This window comes from Stenella coeruleoalba (assembly GCF_951394435.1).
Source record: "Stenella coeruleoalba genome assembly, chromosome: 2".
NCBI lineage: Eukaryota > Metazoa > Chordata > Mammalia > Artiodactyla > Delphinidae > Stenella > Stenella coeruleoalba.
Genome location: NC_137147.1, coordinates 44,913,409 through 44,931,554, shown reverse-complemented (window position 1 = coordinate 44,931,554; position 18,146 = coordinate 44,913,409). Strand labels below are relative to the sequence as shown.

The 18,146-nt window shown below is 40.0% G+C and overlaps 1 protein-coding gene across 1 annotated transcript in view; it reads right to left on the bottom strand.

Moving 5' to 3' along the window:
* Positions 1 to 17,979, bottom strand: part of ATG14 (autophagy related 14) — a 39,196-nt gene extending 21,217 nt beyond the window's left edge. Inside the window, exons 1-4 of the mRNA XM_079912197.1 lie at positions 17,666 to 17,979; positions 4,877 to 4,939; positions 3,316 to 3,358; positions 999 to 1,080 (exon numbers count right to left, since the gene is read on the bottom strand). Of these exons, the coding sequence (XP_079768323.1) occupies positions 999 to 1,080; positions 3,316 to 3,358; positions 4,877 to 4,939; positions 17,666 to 17,886 (409 nt within the window). The 5' untranslated portion in view covers positions 17,887 to 17,979. The remainder of the gene's footprint in view (positions 1 to 998; positions 1,081 to 3,315; positions 3,359 to 4,876; positions 4,940 to 17,665) is intronic.
* Between the last annotated feature and the right edge of the window lie 167 nt (positions 17,980 to 18,146).

Genomic DNA, 18,146 nt, shown 5'->3' with positions numbered 1-18,146 from the left:
GAGTCCCTACACTGCTATTGACCCAGAGCCTTTGGAGAGTGCAGGCCAAACTCGGTGGAAGAGTGGCTGGCTGCAGCTCTGAGCAGCTCTTCACCCAGCTACCATGCTTCTCTATGCAAGCACTTTATTAGGACAAACATTTTCAAAGACAGCTTTTACACTATTACCTACCACTATAAAATACTTGCTTCTGAAAGCAATGAATAGACAAGAAACAGATTTACAAGGTATGATGACGACCCATTCTAAACTTGAAACACTTATCTTCAGAAATACATGGACAATTTCTTTCTTTTTCTTTTATTTTTATTTATTTATTTTTTGGCCGCGTGGCATGTGGGATCTTAGTTCCCTGACCTGGGATTGAAACCATGACCCCTGCATTGGAAGCATGGTGTCTTAACCACTAGACCACCAGGGAAGTTCCACCATGGACTGTTTCTAAGGACACAGGACTTCTAAGAGGACTCTTAAAACTTGACAACCACCTTTGATAAAGTATGAAATACACAGATGTAATGCAAGATTAATACAGATTAAAATATGTATAAGACTCACTGAGTCTTATATTCTGTGCTTCTGGTGTGAACTAACAATTATTATACCTGATTACCAAGACTGACTCTGAGCTTCCTGTCAGCTAAGGGAAACAGGACACATACATTACTTAACTTTTTAAGTTGAGAAATGTAGCAGTTTAAAGGTCATTACATTTGCGTGCATGTGTCTATGTATATATGGACATATGGGTATGTATATATATACACACAGATATGTTTTATATACATATATATGAAAAAAATATATATATATAAATTCCTTATACAGATGTTTTACAAAGAGAAAGGCAAGCAGTAAACTCTTCCATGCTGCTCTTGCCTCCCCCCACCCCTTCTCTGTCTCCCTTCCTCTGTCTCTCTAGTTTGTTTATTAATCGCATGAAGTTCCACATGAGTCCATCCTTTATTACGGCTGGAGAGAGGTGGAAAATTACTTACTTTTCTTCATTTCTTCATTTCCTTTACATATAGTTTGTTTCAGCTGTTCAATCCTCATCTTGCAGGACATTATTTTCCATCTCTTAAAAAAGGTATGAAATAAATATCACAAATGTTGGTCTCTAATGACTAATATGATTATCTACTGGGGACACTACTTATTTTGAGGTGTATCTTAGAAAATGTAATGAATAAAAGATCAGTATAATTATATTTCTTATAGCTTGTAACTAGTGGATTACAAAAAAGAAAAAAAATGTTACTCTGGTTCAGTGCAGAAGCTGCTAGGAAATTAAGAGAGAAAGAGAAATTCACAGTTCTTTTATGTGTTAATAAGCACAGAGAAAAGTGTTGAAGGATATTCTCTTAACCTGCCCTGCCCAATATATAGCTACAGGTCCCATGTGGTTACCTGCAAGTCAATTAGATTATATGAAATTTAAAAAAAATCCAGTTCCTACGCTCACTACCCACGTCAGGTGGTACATGTCAACACCACAAGTGACTAATGGCTACCATATCGGGCAGTGTAGACAGAGAACATTTGCATCATCAGAGAGTTCTATGGATGTGCTGCTCTAAATTCTCAGTGCTGGTTACTGAGGAGACCACCAACTGTATTATCTCACTGATACAATAAGCAAATATGACTCGCAAAATAATAAAAACTGCAGTAAAGCAGAAGTTTTTTTTTTAAGTTTATAACTCATGTAAGATTTCTTGAAAAGCCTCAAAAAGTTATATGAAACTGCAATTTTATATTACCAGGATTTAGGTACAGCTTCCCCAAAGAGAATAAAGGGTAAGTAAAAATCTGCCCCACTAGTTTTAAAAAAGTATTATTTATCTATTCCATAATGCTTCCATAAACGGGGATAATTGAAAGCGTACAACATCAGTCAAATGCCTATAATGTTTCACACTTGTCTAAGTAGTCTGATGGTACAAGATACAGAGTAGATTACAGGAATGTTCAGTGGGTAAAACTCTCCCCTCTCCAGTGGGGTGAGACAAACATCTGAGAACACATGCACGGGAACTGATGGATTCAGGAATAAACTGGAAATGAGATGTCTTTACTTTTAAAAGGTATTAGTCTTTAGGAATCAATATTTAAATATTTGATAGAAAAACGAGAAAACTTAGAACTTAGAAAAACTGGGATGAGATTCTTTATAAACAGCCTTTTATAACCTTTTTGCATACAACTTGTTTATATAACATTCAGAGCATAAGCAGAATTCACCTATATCACATCTCTTTAAGTATCATTTAAAATTTATGAAGGACGCTTATTATTATTATGAAAAAAATTAAGCAACACAAAAGAGAAGAAAGAGATTGTTAACCTGACTCCTTCCCACTCTTCAGGGTTGATCTCAATTAAAGTTTGATATGTATTTTTTAAGATATATATTTAAAACACATACACAAATGGAATCATACTTTACCCTAGCCTGCTTTTTGTTTGATTGTTTCATTAAAAAATATACCTTGGACATCATTCCATACAAGTGCGTGTAGACTGACCACATTCTTCTCAACAGCTACACAGCATCATAATCATCTCATTCTGTTTGATGAGTATTTAGATTATATATTAACTTTACTACCAATGATGCAGACAATCAGCCTCTTTATCCATAAATCTCTACATTCATGTATATTTTCTTAGGAGGAAAATTGCCGATATACCACATGTGCATTAAAAACACCAACAAGCCACCACCAAATTGTCCCCCAAACAAATGTGTCAATATACACTCCCACCAACAGTGAATAAAAGTATAATCAATCAAACTCCTTATTTTCATATGTTGTACTCATTTTTTCCCAGTTTATATTCATTTTGCTACAGTCTTTAACATATAGAACTTTTAAACTTTTATGTAGTGTGTCAAATGTTTTCCTTTATGGCTTATAAAGGTCTGCTCACCCCCAGATTATATAAATACTCTCCCATATTGTCTTTTAATATTTGAGTTTATTTTTCACATTCAATCATTAACCCATCTACAAAGTAGGTGTTTACGATGAGTAATTTTTTAAAAAAGGACACCTCACTGTTCTTATATCTTTGTCAATACCAGACTTCATAATTATTCCTTACAGTGGTTCCATAATTAATTGCCAAAACCCTGTTTTTGGTACCTGGATGAAATATCTGAGAAGCCCACACTACGAATATATTCACAGAGAACTGCCAAAAATGATCAAAAATAAATTTAAATTTGAAATGATTTTTTAAGTTCTGCCAATTTAAAAACATGTAACCTCAAGTGTAAAGAATATTATTTAAATTCTTCTTATAGCTTACCAACTGATCTGTTATCCATTTTCCTTCCATAGCTTTTAACACTCTGTATGGAGAAGAGACAAAGGAAATATGCTCTTAAAATAATGAATTCGGTGAAGCTCAAAAATGCAAAATCAACAACTTTTTAAAATAAGGTCTTAGAAACAGCTGGATATACCGAAGTGGGATGTAAGCACTGAAAAATGTTTCCCAGATTCCCTGCTCTCTTCAATTTTTTCTCACCTCCTTCCTTTTGCACTTTTAATACAGCTCAGAGCCTTTCTATAAACGTTCACAATAAACTTCCATAACAGCCATAGCCTTTGTCCTCCGTCATAATCAATAATTTCCATCAGTCATAATTAATAATAATGATAGTTACAAGAATATTCATGGTCCAAATGCTATTGTCAGCTCCCCGCAAAATGGCACAAGCCATGGGAGTTCCCTGGTGGTGCAGCTGTTGAGAATCCACCTGCCAGTGCAGGGGACATGGGTTCGAGCCCTGGTCCGGGAAGATCCCATGTGCCGCAGAGCAACTAAGCCCGTGCACCACAACTACTGAGCATGCACTCTAGAGCCCGCGACCCACAACTACTGAGCCCTTGTGCCGCAACTACTGAAGCCCGCATGCCTAGAGCCCGTGCTCCGCAACAAGAGAAGCCACCGCAATGAGAAGCCTGTGCACCACAACGAAGAGTAGCCACTACTCGCCACTAGAGAAAGTCCGTGCACAGCAACGAAGACCCACACAGCCAAAAATAAATAAATTAATTAATTACTTTTTTTTAAAAAAAGGCATAAGCCAGCTTAGGCAAAAATTTGTTCTAAGGAATGAAGTGTTCTATAGGGAAAAATAAGTTTCCGTGATAGAGTAAGTTAGAGAAATGACTGAGTTAACTAAATCTAAGCGGGTTTTTCTAATGCAGAGTACCTCTGAAGATTTCATCTACTCATAAATGTGTTAATCAGGTCTGGGGTGTGTATGGAGAATAGTGACTGGATCAGTTTGGGATAAAAGGTTCTACAGGACAATTCCCAAATCCAGAGGATGAGAGATTCATCGCGTGCTCATTAATACTCAGATTCCTGGGCCTACCCCCAGACCTACTGAATCAGGATACCTGAGGACAGGATTCCAAGAATCTACATTTTTAACCAGTACCGAAGTTAATGAATTCTGATGTAGATGTTCTGCAGACCACACTTTGCAAAACCCTGATACAGAAGAATAAAGATAAACAGAAGCAATAATGTCCTACAAGAGCCACCACTGCTAGTCTAATATGCCTTTTGTCCTGGACCCATTTACAATACGTCAATTATCAGGGCCAGCGGTTTGATTCATCCATCCAGTCACTGCCTGCTGTGAACCAGGCACCAGGTTTGATCCCAGTGTTTTCTAGAAACTTGATCATCTCTCCTATTTTGCTTCTCCCAGATGTTCTGCTCTTCACACGGGGAGATTTGTAACCTAAATTCAATAAATTAGCAATCCACATGTATGCATACCACAGCACTGAATTAAACCATGTGGTGACAAGACAACCTCCACAAATTAAAAAACAAAATGAAAACTCACTCTTTTTGAAATTCTTCTTGCTTGCTCTTAAGTTGGCTTAACCTTTCCTTCTTGTCTATAAACCTGTAAGAAAAAAATTCAGTGTTTTATTTAAATGTTTATTTTTTTTCAGTTGAATGAGATTATGCAAATTCCTGAGAGCCAAACATTTCTGCAGACTCATCAGGAAATGTCACTGTCCTGAACATATCTTCTCAATGGCACACAGCTGCTTATCATTTGGTTATTTAAAACTAAGTTCAAATTCTCAGCTTTAAAACTCTTTCATGGGTTTATAAAATATGCCTATAGGTTTTTTTCACCCCTAGTTTAAATTGTCCTCCAAAACAGGTAAATCAGAGCACTAAAATGAATCAGAATTCAAGAAAACAGAGGCTTCCATTATAAAAATAATTATAATTATTAAGCTTAATTTAACCCTACTCTCATTTATAAATTGGTTCCTTATAATTCTTAAAGTACAATTTTTTTCTAATTTTACTGCTAGTCATTACGGGCTAGCAATTTACTTAATAAAAGTTATTAAAAGGAAAGAATATCACATTGCAGTTCATTTTTGCTGTTTGTCACTATTCTACCCTTATTCTTATTTTCTTCCTGCTACCTTATGTGGGATTAGTTTGGTTTTTTTGCAGTTTAAGGTAGGAAGTTCAATCATCAACTTTAAGCCTCTCCCTTTTTAATATAAGTATACAGAGTTACGAATTTCCTCCAGAAGTATTGCTTAAGCTAAACCCTAAACATTTTGATATCGTGTATTTTACCACTTAGTTTGACATTTCTAATCTTCCATCAAATTCCCTCTTTGACCAATGAATTATTTAGAAGTGTATTGTTCAATTTCCAGATATATGGGTTTTTTTGTAACGTACTGTTATTTTTCTACTTTAATGCTGATGTGGTCCCAGAGTATTCTCTATGAGATTTTAATCTTTTGACTTGAGGCTATCTTATGGCCTTGCATATGGTGCGCACGTCTCGGTCAAAGTTCCATGTGCACTTTAAAGAAAGTGTTTCCTATAGCTGCTGGATACAGAGTTCTATAAATGTCAACTAGCTGAAGGTGGCTAGCAGTGACACTCATATCATCTAGGTCTATGCTGTTCAACACGGTAGCCATCAGGCACATGTGGCTACCGAGTACCTAAAATGACTTGTTGCTTAATAAGAATTTTAGGTTAAAAAAAAAAAATGTATGACTAACATCATGCAACTGATTTTGAATTGAGCTAATGGTAGCTCACTACTTTCAAAAAAACAAAGGTAATGCCACATGCTACAGTAACATGGTGTGGAGTCCAAGATTAGGCCTTTGGCTATCTCGTGAAAAAATGAAAACAATTTAATAGAACCATAACAGCCCTAAAAATCTCTTCCTTAAAATAATCCAGACATAAAAGTCTCTCTAACATACTATTTCTATAATCCCACATCTGAAACATACCCAGATATCTACTTCTAAATGGAAGGGATAAAATGGTCTAATTATGACCCTACCATTTAATAGTCAGTCACTGAAAATGTACAATATATATTAAACAAGAAACCAAATCAGATAATATTACATGTGACAGAATTATATATTTTCATGACTAAATTAAAATTAAATTAAAAATTCAGTTTCTCAGCTGCACTACCCACATTTCAATAGCCACATATGGTTGGGGGCTACCTTACTGGATGGCATGGATACGGAACATCACTGCACAAAGTTGTATTGGGAGGCACTGCAATGGCCAGTAAGGTGGTAACTACATGAAACAATATTAGAAAACTCAGAAACCAGTGTGGAATGTGGACAAATTCATAGATTCATCAATTAATTTATCAGGCATTTACTATGTGCCTGCAACTTATGACGAAGCATTTTACAGAACGTTAAGAAATCTAATCTTTCATTTTTCTGCAACTGGCTGTGAACTAGACAGGTTACTTGTTATATGCTTCCATTTCCTTCTATCAAAAATGAGAAACGAATGTGGTATTTACTTCTACCTAATGTGGTGATTCATGCTCCGATAAGCTGAAGGAGATGACAAACTCACAAGACTCATCCACCTGTGTAAACAAAGGACTGACATGGAGGATAAAATCCTGCTTTTAGGGGCTATAAATCAGATCTGTTGTAAAAAATGCCACTTTGCACTAAAACAAATTGGGATGATAACACTGTCCAGCTTTATATCAAGCTGGTTAGTTCTCTTGGATTTTGTTTAAAAAAAAACCCAAAACAAAACAACAACAAACTTAAAACATAAACATACAGAGGACAGCAGGAATAACAAACAGAAGATAACAGTTCCTACTGTATCAAACACTTCATGAGTAATGTCATTCTTCATGAAGGAAATGAAAAATAGGTGGTGTGAACAAAGCAAAAGCAGATGGTTATCAACGAATGCAGCTGGTCAGCAAGCCAACTGCTCACCAGCTCCTCATCCATCCTCTGCATTCTCCATCCCAGGACTCACAGAGATAGATTAGGAAAAAAAAGAAAAAAGAAAAAGGAAGGGGGGAAAGGCCTTTTTTATATACTGTCTTTGAAGCTAGGTTTATCACGTAAAATGTTTTGTATCCTTTTTCACTTCAGAACATAAAGACCTATCTCATTCTTTAACAGGTACACAGAATTTCACTGAATGGACATCATATAATTTATTTACAGAAATACCTACTGATGAACATTGCCACCGCTTCCAAATTTTCACTATTATCAGTAATGTTAGAAATGAATATCTGGGTGCATTTAGGTTTACATGGCAACTCCTGGCAGTTATCTTTAAATTTCCTCGGAATCATTTCATGTTATATTTCCAACCCTACCAACCTGTTTTCTTACTCGCAGCACTGCCCATTTTACTCTTTGCTAACCTGACTGGCCTCCCACTCCCTCTCTTCAAAGACAGTTCACAATTCATTTATTTGCCTTTCTTCATTTCACAGTTAGAAATGTTTAACACCTTTTCCTATCTTATTGGCTACTTTTCTTTTGTTATCCCCCTATGCCCTTTGTTCACTTTTCTATAGTTTTTTTTTTTTTTTAAATTTTTGGCTGCACTGGGTCTCATTGCTGTGCACGTGTTTTCTCTAATTGCGGTGAGCAGGGTCCACTCTTCATTGTGGTGCGCAGGCTTCTCATTGCGGTGGCTTCTCTTGTTGCGGAGCATGGGGCTTCCTCTAATTGCAGTGAGCAGGGTCCACTCCTCATTGCTGTGTGCAGGCTTCTCATTGCGGTGGCTTCTCTTGTTGCGGAGCATGGGCTCTAGGCATGTGGGCTTCAGTAGTTGTGGCTCGTGGGGTCAGCAGTTGTGGCTCGTGGGCTCTAGAGTGCAGGCTCAGTAGTTGTGGCGCACGGTCTTAGTTGTTCTGCGGCATGTGGGATCTTCCCTGACCAGGGCTTGATCCCGTGTCCCCTGCATTGGCAGGTGGATTCTTAACCACTGCGCCACCAGGGAAGTTCTATAGTTTTTTTTTTAAAGGGTTATTTATTAGAGAAATTATCTATTTCCTTTCATACATCTTGAAATTATTCTTCCTCAATCTGCTTGGTGACTACTTATGTTTCTGCTCTACAAATTTTCCAAAATTTTATGCAGATACATTTATCAATTTTGTTGTTGTTGTTCAGTGGCTCTACAGTTTTCTATTGTTTTCCGAAAAGAATCTGCCCGTAAACCTATACCATGCATCAGGGCTTTTACAACACTATTCCTTCCTTCCTTCCTTCCTTCCTCCCTCCCTCCCTCCCTCCCCCTCCCTCCCTCCCCCTTCCCTCCCTCCCCCCTCCCCCCTCCCTCCCTCCTCCCTCCCTCCCTTCCTTCCTCCCTTCCTTCCTCCCTCCCTTCCTCCCTCCCTCCTCCCTCCCTCCCTTCCTTCCTCCCTTCCTTCCTCCCTCCCTCCCTTCCTTCCTCCCTCCCTCCCTCCTTCCTCCCTCCCTCCTCCCTCCCTTCCTTCCTCCCTCCCTCCCTCCCTTCCTCCCTCCCTCCCTTCCTCCCTTCCTCCCTCCCTTCCTCCCTCCCTTCCTTCCTCCCTCCCTCTTTCTTTCTTTCTTTACTTATTTATCTATTTAAGCCGGGTCATAGTTGCGTCACGTGGGATCTTCGTTGTGGCATGCAGGATCCTTTTTTCTTTTTAGTTGTGGCATGTGGGATCTAGTTCCCTGACCAGGGACTGAACTTGGGCCCCCTGCGTTGGAAGCACGGAGTCCTAGCCACTGGACCACCAGGGAAGTCCCTACAACACTATTTCTTATATTTTCCTTCCCAATTTAAAAATGCCTTCTTTGTTATTTACCAAATTCCTCCAGACTTATATTTGCTTTTCTTCCCTACAAAAGTACTCCCTTAAGCTGACTTTAAAAAGTGCCCCCGTGATAGAGACTGATGAAAACTAGGAGCAGATGGTCATACAGAGTCTGGGTTGTGTGCCACCTCTTGTAGTCAACAGTGCTACAAGAGATGGCACACAACCCAGCTCAGGCTTCAGAGGGAGCTCTCCAGCAGTCACATTTGCGTGGGCTGCCCCTTGAGGACAGGTTAGAGGTGGCCTTGCTAAGGGAAGGAAGGCATTATAGGCAGAGGAAATTCTGCTGTTTCACAGGTGAGAAGTTAATCTGTCCTGCCCTAGAGAACCTCAATACACCAGCGGGACAGCAGGGACAGGAGTGTGCTGCTGATAAGGATCAGTTAAGAGTGTGACCCTCATCACTCCACGCTATCCCATGGCCACAGGTCGTCCTGGGCAACTGAGTGGATCTGGCTACAGGTGGGACTGGTCACCTAAGTCTGTCCCACGCGATCAGAAAAGTAGCACCCGGGCATGCACTCTATCAGGGATCCTACTATTAATTCTGTGCTAGATGATCATTAACATCGTCATAACACCTACAACTTACTGAGCACTTACTTAGTGTCTTTCATAAAATAACTCTAATCCCTCCATCCGCCTTCTGAGTTCTTTCCCTCATCCTTTGTGCCTAGGGTAATGGCAATAGAAAAGTCCAAGAAACACTACTAATGTATTTTAAGAAAGGTAAAACAAACAAACAAAAAACACAAAACTTTTGAATATGCCATTGAGGGCCTTAAAAATTAGCAAACCCTTTGAACCAGTTATGCAATTCAAGGAAAAGATCAGAGGTGACGAAGAAGATTTATGCCAATTGTGGAATTAGTCATAATAGCAAAAACTGGAAACTTTAATGTCCAAAAGGAGAATGATTATCAAATGACACCATATGGCCATGAAGGACATCAAAGTATTTTTGTAGACAAACACATTAGTATGTGTTTATGAGATGCTGGGTTAAAGAAAACAAAAAAGCAGAGCATCAAACTATATACACATCGTATGATTCCAAATGAAAAAAATATATTTACAAGCACACACATACATATAAACAAGGCTGGAAGCAAATATAACAAAACACTAACAGTTGTGAGAATATGGGCAAAATCTGTTTCCTTCTTTAGGTATTAATGTACTTTGCAAGTTTCCTACGATAATCATACATACTTTTATAATCAGAAAAAAAGACAGTATTCAATCAATTAAAATTTCTCAAGCTCTGCCTTTGAGGATCATATCCACTGTAAAAATATACACAATCCCCTAAAAGTATCTAAAGTCCTTAGGTCTCTTGACACCGATTATATTCCTTAGGTTCCTTAAATCTAAAAGCAGAAAATGAGCATTAACAGTTTTTAGGTCAGTGGTGGAGAATGATCCCCAGCTCGAATTTGGATACAGGTTTGGTGAAAAGTTAACGATGATTCTGGCTCTAGAAATAAGGCAGAAAGGCTTCTTGGGGAAGAGAGAGCACAGATGCACCTGGAGAATAGCACAGCAATCTCCCTTATTTAAGCAGAAATGGTTAAAGAACTGCATATTTCTTGAACTAGGATACTAACACAGCAAGAATTACTAGCCATCAAATTTTTCTCCCTTAAATTCTTTAGGCATTTAAGGATATAATGTTTATGGACAACTGCAATATGAAAAAACACAGTCCTTAACAGAATGGTTCTTCTATCTTATGTTAGAATATTTAGGTATGAGAAAATACACAGCTGACCCTTGAACAATGTGGGTTTCAACTGAGTGGGTCCACTTATATGCAGATATTTTTCAACAGCAAATACTACAGTACTACATGGTCGGAATTTGGTTGCATCTGTGGATGTGGAGAAACTGCGGATAAGGAGGGCTGACTATAAATTACAGGAGAATTAACCCCTGTTGTTCAAGGGTTAACTGTAGTAAAAACATACTCCACTGGCAGGAATGAAGGTTAAGTGATTAGGAGAAAGTAGAAGCAGAGCATTGTTTCATTGTCTCCCTTGTAAAATGGGAATAGTGATTATCCTACTTGGTTATAGGGATTAAATAAGATAAATGTGAAAGCATCAGGTACAGGCACTTAGCACATAATATAGGCCAGTTTCCCTTTTCTTCATTGCAATGAGTGATTTTGCACTTAATCTTACTAACGTATTAAATTGAATATTTATTTATTTATTTATACATGTATTTCAGATCTGGAGGTAAATTCAAGAATTAGCATAGCCCAGCAATAAGTAAGGAACAACTACTCTGAGTTTCCTCATTCTAAAAACAGATTAATAACTCACAGTTTTGTGGTAGGGAACAAATGACATAATAAATGTGAAATTCTTTTATAAATTCTAAAAGGTACACATAATGTTAAGAGTAGCCACTGATACTGATTGAAAACAGAAGTTACATTTTCTTAGCAGATCCACATGTATTGGTGTAAATACAATTAATAAGCTGCATGGGATGGGAGTTGTGACCCTTCTTGAAAGACAATACCAAACAGAACTCAGGTTGATAAACCCTTGTCTAAAGATGGGGAGTCCAGCTACCTATAGAGCTTTTATTCTGTTGAGTGGGGCATAAAAATGTGGGCCCAGAATCAAAATCCCATGACAATATTTTTATTAGCTATAGTGACTGACAACCAAAAAGATACTGGAGGGCAGAACAGAGATGTCTAAAGGGTAGTTTTTTGGATGTTGGCTGTGTCTTCCCCTTGAAATGTTTAGTAACATCTACATTTCTTGCTCGTCCTTTATCCCACCTCTCAATTTGTTCAGCGCCCATATTTCTGTTTCTTGGTAGAACTGTAGCATATATTCTTAAAACTCATCAGTGAAGGTAGTGCTGCATCATTCCTGATGCAGCGTACATATAAAAGCAATACAGGAACTTCCCTGGTGGTCCAGTGGGTAAGACTTCACACTGCCAATGCAGGGGGCCTGCGTTCAATCCCTGGTCGGGGAACCTGCATGCTGCAACTAATCATTTGCATGCCACAACTAAGAAGCCCGCATGCCACAACTAAGAAGCCCGCATGCCGCAACTAAAAAGATCCCGCATGCTGCAACTAAGATCCAGTGCAGCCAAAATAAATTTTTTTTAAAAAAGCAATACTGGGCTTCCCTGGTGGCGCAGTGGTTGAGAGTCCGCCTGCCGATGCAGGGGACACGGGTTCGTGCCCCGGTCCGGGAAGATCCCACATGCCGCGGAGCAGCTGGGCCCGTGAGCCATGGCCGCTGAGCCTGCGTGTCCGGACCCTGTGCTCCACAACGGGAGAGGCCACAACAGTGAGAGGTCCGCGTACCGCAAAAAAAAAAAAAAAAAAAGAAAGAAAAGCAATACTACCCATATGCTCATAAATTTTGCCTTTCTTTTTGATCCACACTTTAAAATAACTGGTTCCTAAACCAGCAGGCAGATGTTCCTGGGTATCCTCAGATTATGATCCCTGTAACACTCCTACACTATCATAAACTGGTAAGCAATTTTTTTCAGTTTTGAGTGGAAAGATTACTTCAACTTGTTATCTATTGGGTAGCAGTCTTATTTTTGGTGTCAGATAAATGTACAATCCAGAAAATTATGTTCCTGTTAAAAGACCTGTAATTTTTCTTTAATAAATTTATTTATTTATTTAGTTTTTTAAATTTTGGCTGCTTTGGGTCTTCGCTGCTGTGCGCGGGGTTTCTCTAGTTGCAGCGAGCAGGGGTTACTCTTTGTTGCGGTGCACGGGCTTCTCATTGCAGTGGCTTCTCTTGGTGCAGAGTACAGGCTCTAGACGCGCAGAGGATTCAGTAACTGTGGCACGCAAGCTCAGTAGTTGTGACTCACAGGCTCTAGAGCTCAGGCTCAGTAGTTGTGCCACACGGGCTTAGCTGCTCTGCGGCATGTGGGATCTTCCCAGACCAAGGATCGAACCCGTGTCCCCTGCATTGGCAGGTGGATTCCCAACCACTGCGCCACCAGGGAAGTCCAAGACCTGTAATTTTTAAATGTTCTCCAGTACAAGATCCAAAGGAGATTGTGTTGAGAGTACTGCTTAAAATCATTCCTCTTCATCTCTTAAGGAAGCACACACATCAAAAGGCAGATGAAAAAGCAGAGAAGAAAGTGGGCACTGTTTTCGGACTGAGGCCAAGGTGGGAGATGAGGAAAGGATAGTGCTGGGAGGGTACCAAGGTTATAAGGAAGTGTTCCCACTGAACAGTAACAAAAAAAGTAGCGCATTCAGGTATTTTTCAATCTAACTGCCAAACTCATACTGTCCACAAAATTATGTAAAGATGCATGTTCCCTTCTTAGGAGTCAAAAGAACTAATTATTGGGAGACAGATTTGTTCTTTAATATCTAATTTTCCTTGAATTGCTAAACCATTACAAACTATTTATTCAGCTAGTCTATTAATTAAACATGAAAAAAATCTACATTTACAAGAACTTTGATATGCACATCACATTCAAGATCCTTATAGGCACAGCTAATCTGGCTAATTTACTGAAAAGAATCAGAGGTTAAACAAGAGTATTTAAATTGTACTGTAAGATTCCATATTTTATTTCAAAGTGGTTTCCCACAGTTAGTGAGGAGCTTTTCATAAGTAAAAGGAAAAAAGAGTCTGAAAGCAAAATTTTTCTTAAATACTGAAGACAACAGAGTATCTCACAATCAACCTTTGGCCCAAGAAATTTAAGGCTTATTAGTAGTCAGTGTAAAGCTTTGAGAGCAGAGACCTGCCTTTCTCTTCTGTAACTGCCAGAATATTTTATGCAGATAACTGTACCCAACGAGAGCTCAGTAAAACTGATTTGACCATTAGGACTGTGGTCCTGGATCTCAACAGATTCTCACATCCTATTAGATGCTAGGCACTGTTCTGGGAACAAATGAAAACAAACAAGCAAACTCCTCTTCCTTAGGAATACAAGGTTCAGAACGGGGAACGATGGAAAGAAAGTGAAGTGAAGCTGTCTGTTATCCCTGAACCTTAAAATTTCTTTTTCATTTCTAAATTTTGAATGGTTCTGGTATTTATTTTTCACTTTTCTGCTTGGAAAAGTAAAAAGAAATCCACTATAACACATCCCTCTTCCGAAAATAATTTGTATTTCAGCTTCTAAAGTTGTCTTGCCTTTACCATTCCTTCAACAATCTGCTTATTGTGTGCTACCCACTGCCGCTGCACTAAGCACTGGGGATCCAACTGAACAAAACCAGAATTCATGCCTGTGTGGAACTACATTCTGGATGCAGTTACTTTCCTCAAAAAAGTAACACCACTTACCATGCTCAATACCATGAAAGAATTGAGTATTGTGACAGAAATGGGGGGGGGAGAGGTGGAAGTGGGGACCTATCTTAGTGAAGGTCAGGGACGTCTCACTGAGGAAGTGACATTTAAGTTGAGCCATGAAAGGAAAAGTGACAATCAGGAGGAACAGTGTTCCAGGCAGAGGGAACAGCAAGGAAAAAGACTCACGGGTGGAAAAGTTTCATGTGTCTGAGGATGTGAGAGAAGGCCCAACTACTGAGCTGTGAACATGAGGGTACATGGCAAGCGTTTATTTTTTGAGTACGTAATACATGCTAGACATCATGCTAAGTACTTCAGTGCATGCTCTTATGTAATCACTACCAGAAACCTATGAAGTTAGATACTCCATTTTCAAAATGAAATAAGCACAGGAGAGATTAAGAAACTTCAAAATCACATAGCAAGTGGTGGAGCTTGGATTCAATTCAATACAGCTTGAATCCAAAGACCACATTTTAAACTCAACCTTACAGCCAAAGTTAGAAGGTAGGCAGTAGCCAAATCACATGGGGCTTAATATGCCATAGTAAGAAGCCTTGAATTTTATTTTAAATAAAGTGGAAACCCACTGAAAAGGTTTAAGCAAACAGTGACATTATCTGATTTACATTTCTACTGTGGCTGTTGTGTGAAGGCCAGAGGAAGGCTAGGGAGGAGCTGTATGTGTAAAAGAAAGGAAACTAATAAGTAGCCAGGAGAGAAATGATAGTGGTCTGGACTAGAAGTAGACAGATTCAAGATCTACTCTGGAGCAGATCAAATTAGACTTGTCAATATTTTGGATACACGGAATAAGAAAAAAGGAAAAAGCTAGGATAACTCCCGGGTTTCTGGCTTTAGTGACAAATGGGTCACGATTTATAATAATGAAGTGATTCAGAATCGTACTAAGTTTGGGAAGGAAGGGTAGATTGACCCAATCATTCAACAAATCTTTATTAAGCTTCTACTATGTGAGGATACAGCAGAGTACAAAACTGTTTTGTTCTCACAGAGCTTACATCACTGGAGCAGGGGGCAGTTAGACAAATTCATATGTAAACCATAAGATGGTGATAAGTGCTATGGAAAACAATAAAGCAGGTTAAGTGGGAAAGGAAGTTACTATTTCAGTTGAATAGTCCAAAGAAAGAGTTCCTCTAATGTATGAGCAGAGGCCTAAAGGAATCAAAGGAAGGAGCCCTGAAGACTTCTAGAAGAAAAGAGTTTTGGCAGTCTGAATAAGACTGCAGTGGTCCTGAAGCAGGAGTGTTCTTGGTATGTTTGAGGACTGGCAAGGAGGCCAGGATGGTATTGCAGAGTGGGTAAGGGAAAAGCAATAGGAGATCAATGGAGGAACAGACAATACAGAACTTTGGATAAGGACTTTAGCTTTTTTTACTTTAGGTAAAACAGGAAACCCCTGGAAGATGTGAACAAAGGAATGGAGGAGTGGTGTTACTCTGGCTGCAATATGGGAATTACACTATAAAGGAGAAAGGGTGGAAGCAGGAACTCAAGAGGCAATAATCCTCTGGTGGACCAAACCAGGAGGGAGTGAAAGGGTTAGGATTTAGGATAGGTTTTGAAGGGTGGATGGGATTTGTTGATGGGATTATACATGGTGGCATTAAGAGAGGAGTCAAGGAAGACTGGAAGGTTTTTTGGCCTGTGCCAGAGAGTGAGGTTACCATTTACTGGGCTGGAATGAGCATGAGAGGAACAGATTTATGACGGATAATCATGAATTCAGTATGCCATATTAAGATGGAGATTCTCATTACAAATTTAAATACAGACAGAGTATGCAGCTGTTTTCTTGATTTCACAAAGGCCTGGGTTGGAGATACAAGTCTGGCAGTCTTCAGCATATAGACAATATTTAAATTATGGAAATGAATCTAAGAAAAAGTATATAGAGAAGAGGGTCCAGAACTGAACCCATGATAAACTCCATCAGTTAGACATTTCCATCTCATACCTAGTATTCTTATGATAAAACTGTATTAATTTTTAAAGTTATTACTTATTACATCATCAGTTTCTAAAGTCATCAAGTACATCAATGAGACACAGTGATGAACTAAAAGATTGTATCATACAAATCTCCTCAAAAGAAAAAGAAATGAATTCCATTCATGATGAGAGGACTGTCAGCAACTCAAAAAACACTTCCAAATACAGCCGTTATATAATCCAGGGGTTAAGTGCATGGCATATGGGTTCAGGCTGCCTGGAATTTAATTCTGGTCCCCACACTTATTATCTGTGTGACCCAGGGCAGGGTACTGTGCAGTTTCTTTAGCAGTATGTTACAGAAAATAACTTACCGGGTTGTTGTACATGAATTAATACCTGAACTTTTGCACTGAAAAAATTAGCTGGCTTACTATCATTGACACTAAGTTATTGAAACAGAAGTTGGGCCTGAGAGACCTTGCAGCTAATCACACTAATTTTTCAATTATCTTAACCAAGGACTTGCAGGTCTCTTGTTTAAATTTCAAAACAAGGCCAAAACGCGTTCTTGAATTCTCTTAACTAAGGGCTTGCAGCTCCCAATCTGGATTTTAAAACAAAGCCAAAACACTTACCCAAACTCCTTAGCATCTAAAACAATCTTTGGAAAAGGGAGGAACTAGCTAGCCTAGTTCACACATTAGAGTAAGCATGTCTGATAAGATCCACCTGTGACACAGGCTACCAGGGCCCGAATCCCTCTTAACCAGTTATTTGATTCTCCTTTGGTCTCTCCTCTAGAGAATGAACGTGCTTTCGAAAACAAAGGTTAAACCCAGCATTTCAATTGGAGTGGAACAAAGTACCGAGAATCCAACTCTATGGCAGTAATAGGAGAAGACCTCTCCACAACCACCATCTATCCCTCTTCTCTAGTACCCAAGAGCACCGTGAGGTCAGACTCCTCTCGAGTGGGTTAAGGGGAAACGGCGATCTTCTCTCTTCTGGCCTCCCTCCCCGACTCTCTCCTGGGAGCAAAGCGCCGGCGCAAAACAGTTACCCTCCCTACCTCCCCCTCCTCTCGCTGGGCTCCGGGGCCCAAACTCAGACTCCGGGGCCCAAACTCAGGCCCCAGGCTCCAGCCTCCGAGCCGGTGGAGACACCAGGGTTAGAAACCATAGGGCCGTGGCGGCTGCCGTACCTTTCACGGTCGCGGCCGTCGAAGTAGACAAAATCGCCGCTCTGGACGCACTTGGCGCAGGTCAGCCGCCGGCGGGTGGTGTTGCACAGTGGGCACCGCTCGACTGCCACGTACAGCCCCTCCGCATCGTCCACGGAGTCTACGAGGTCCCGGGCGACGGGCTGGGGCCCGCAGCCAGCAGCCTCCGGCGCCCGGGATCCCTTCCCACTGGGAGACGCCATGATGGCTTGAGAGCAGAGTCAGTCACGTGGGATTTTGTTTTCAACCAGGTGCATCCTGGGCGAGGAGGAGGAGGGGCCTGGGAGGGGCCTGGGGAGGGGCCGGAAGCGCGGCGGGAGTCCCGCGAGACCCTCGCCCGGCCTCACCTAGCCCTCGGCCGCCGAGGGCCGAAGGGGCAGTGGCTTTTTCTGACTGCTCGCGGGCGGCCGCTTCTGAAGCAGGAATTATGTTTAGAGGGGCGAGTCAGCCCAGCAGAATGTCA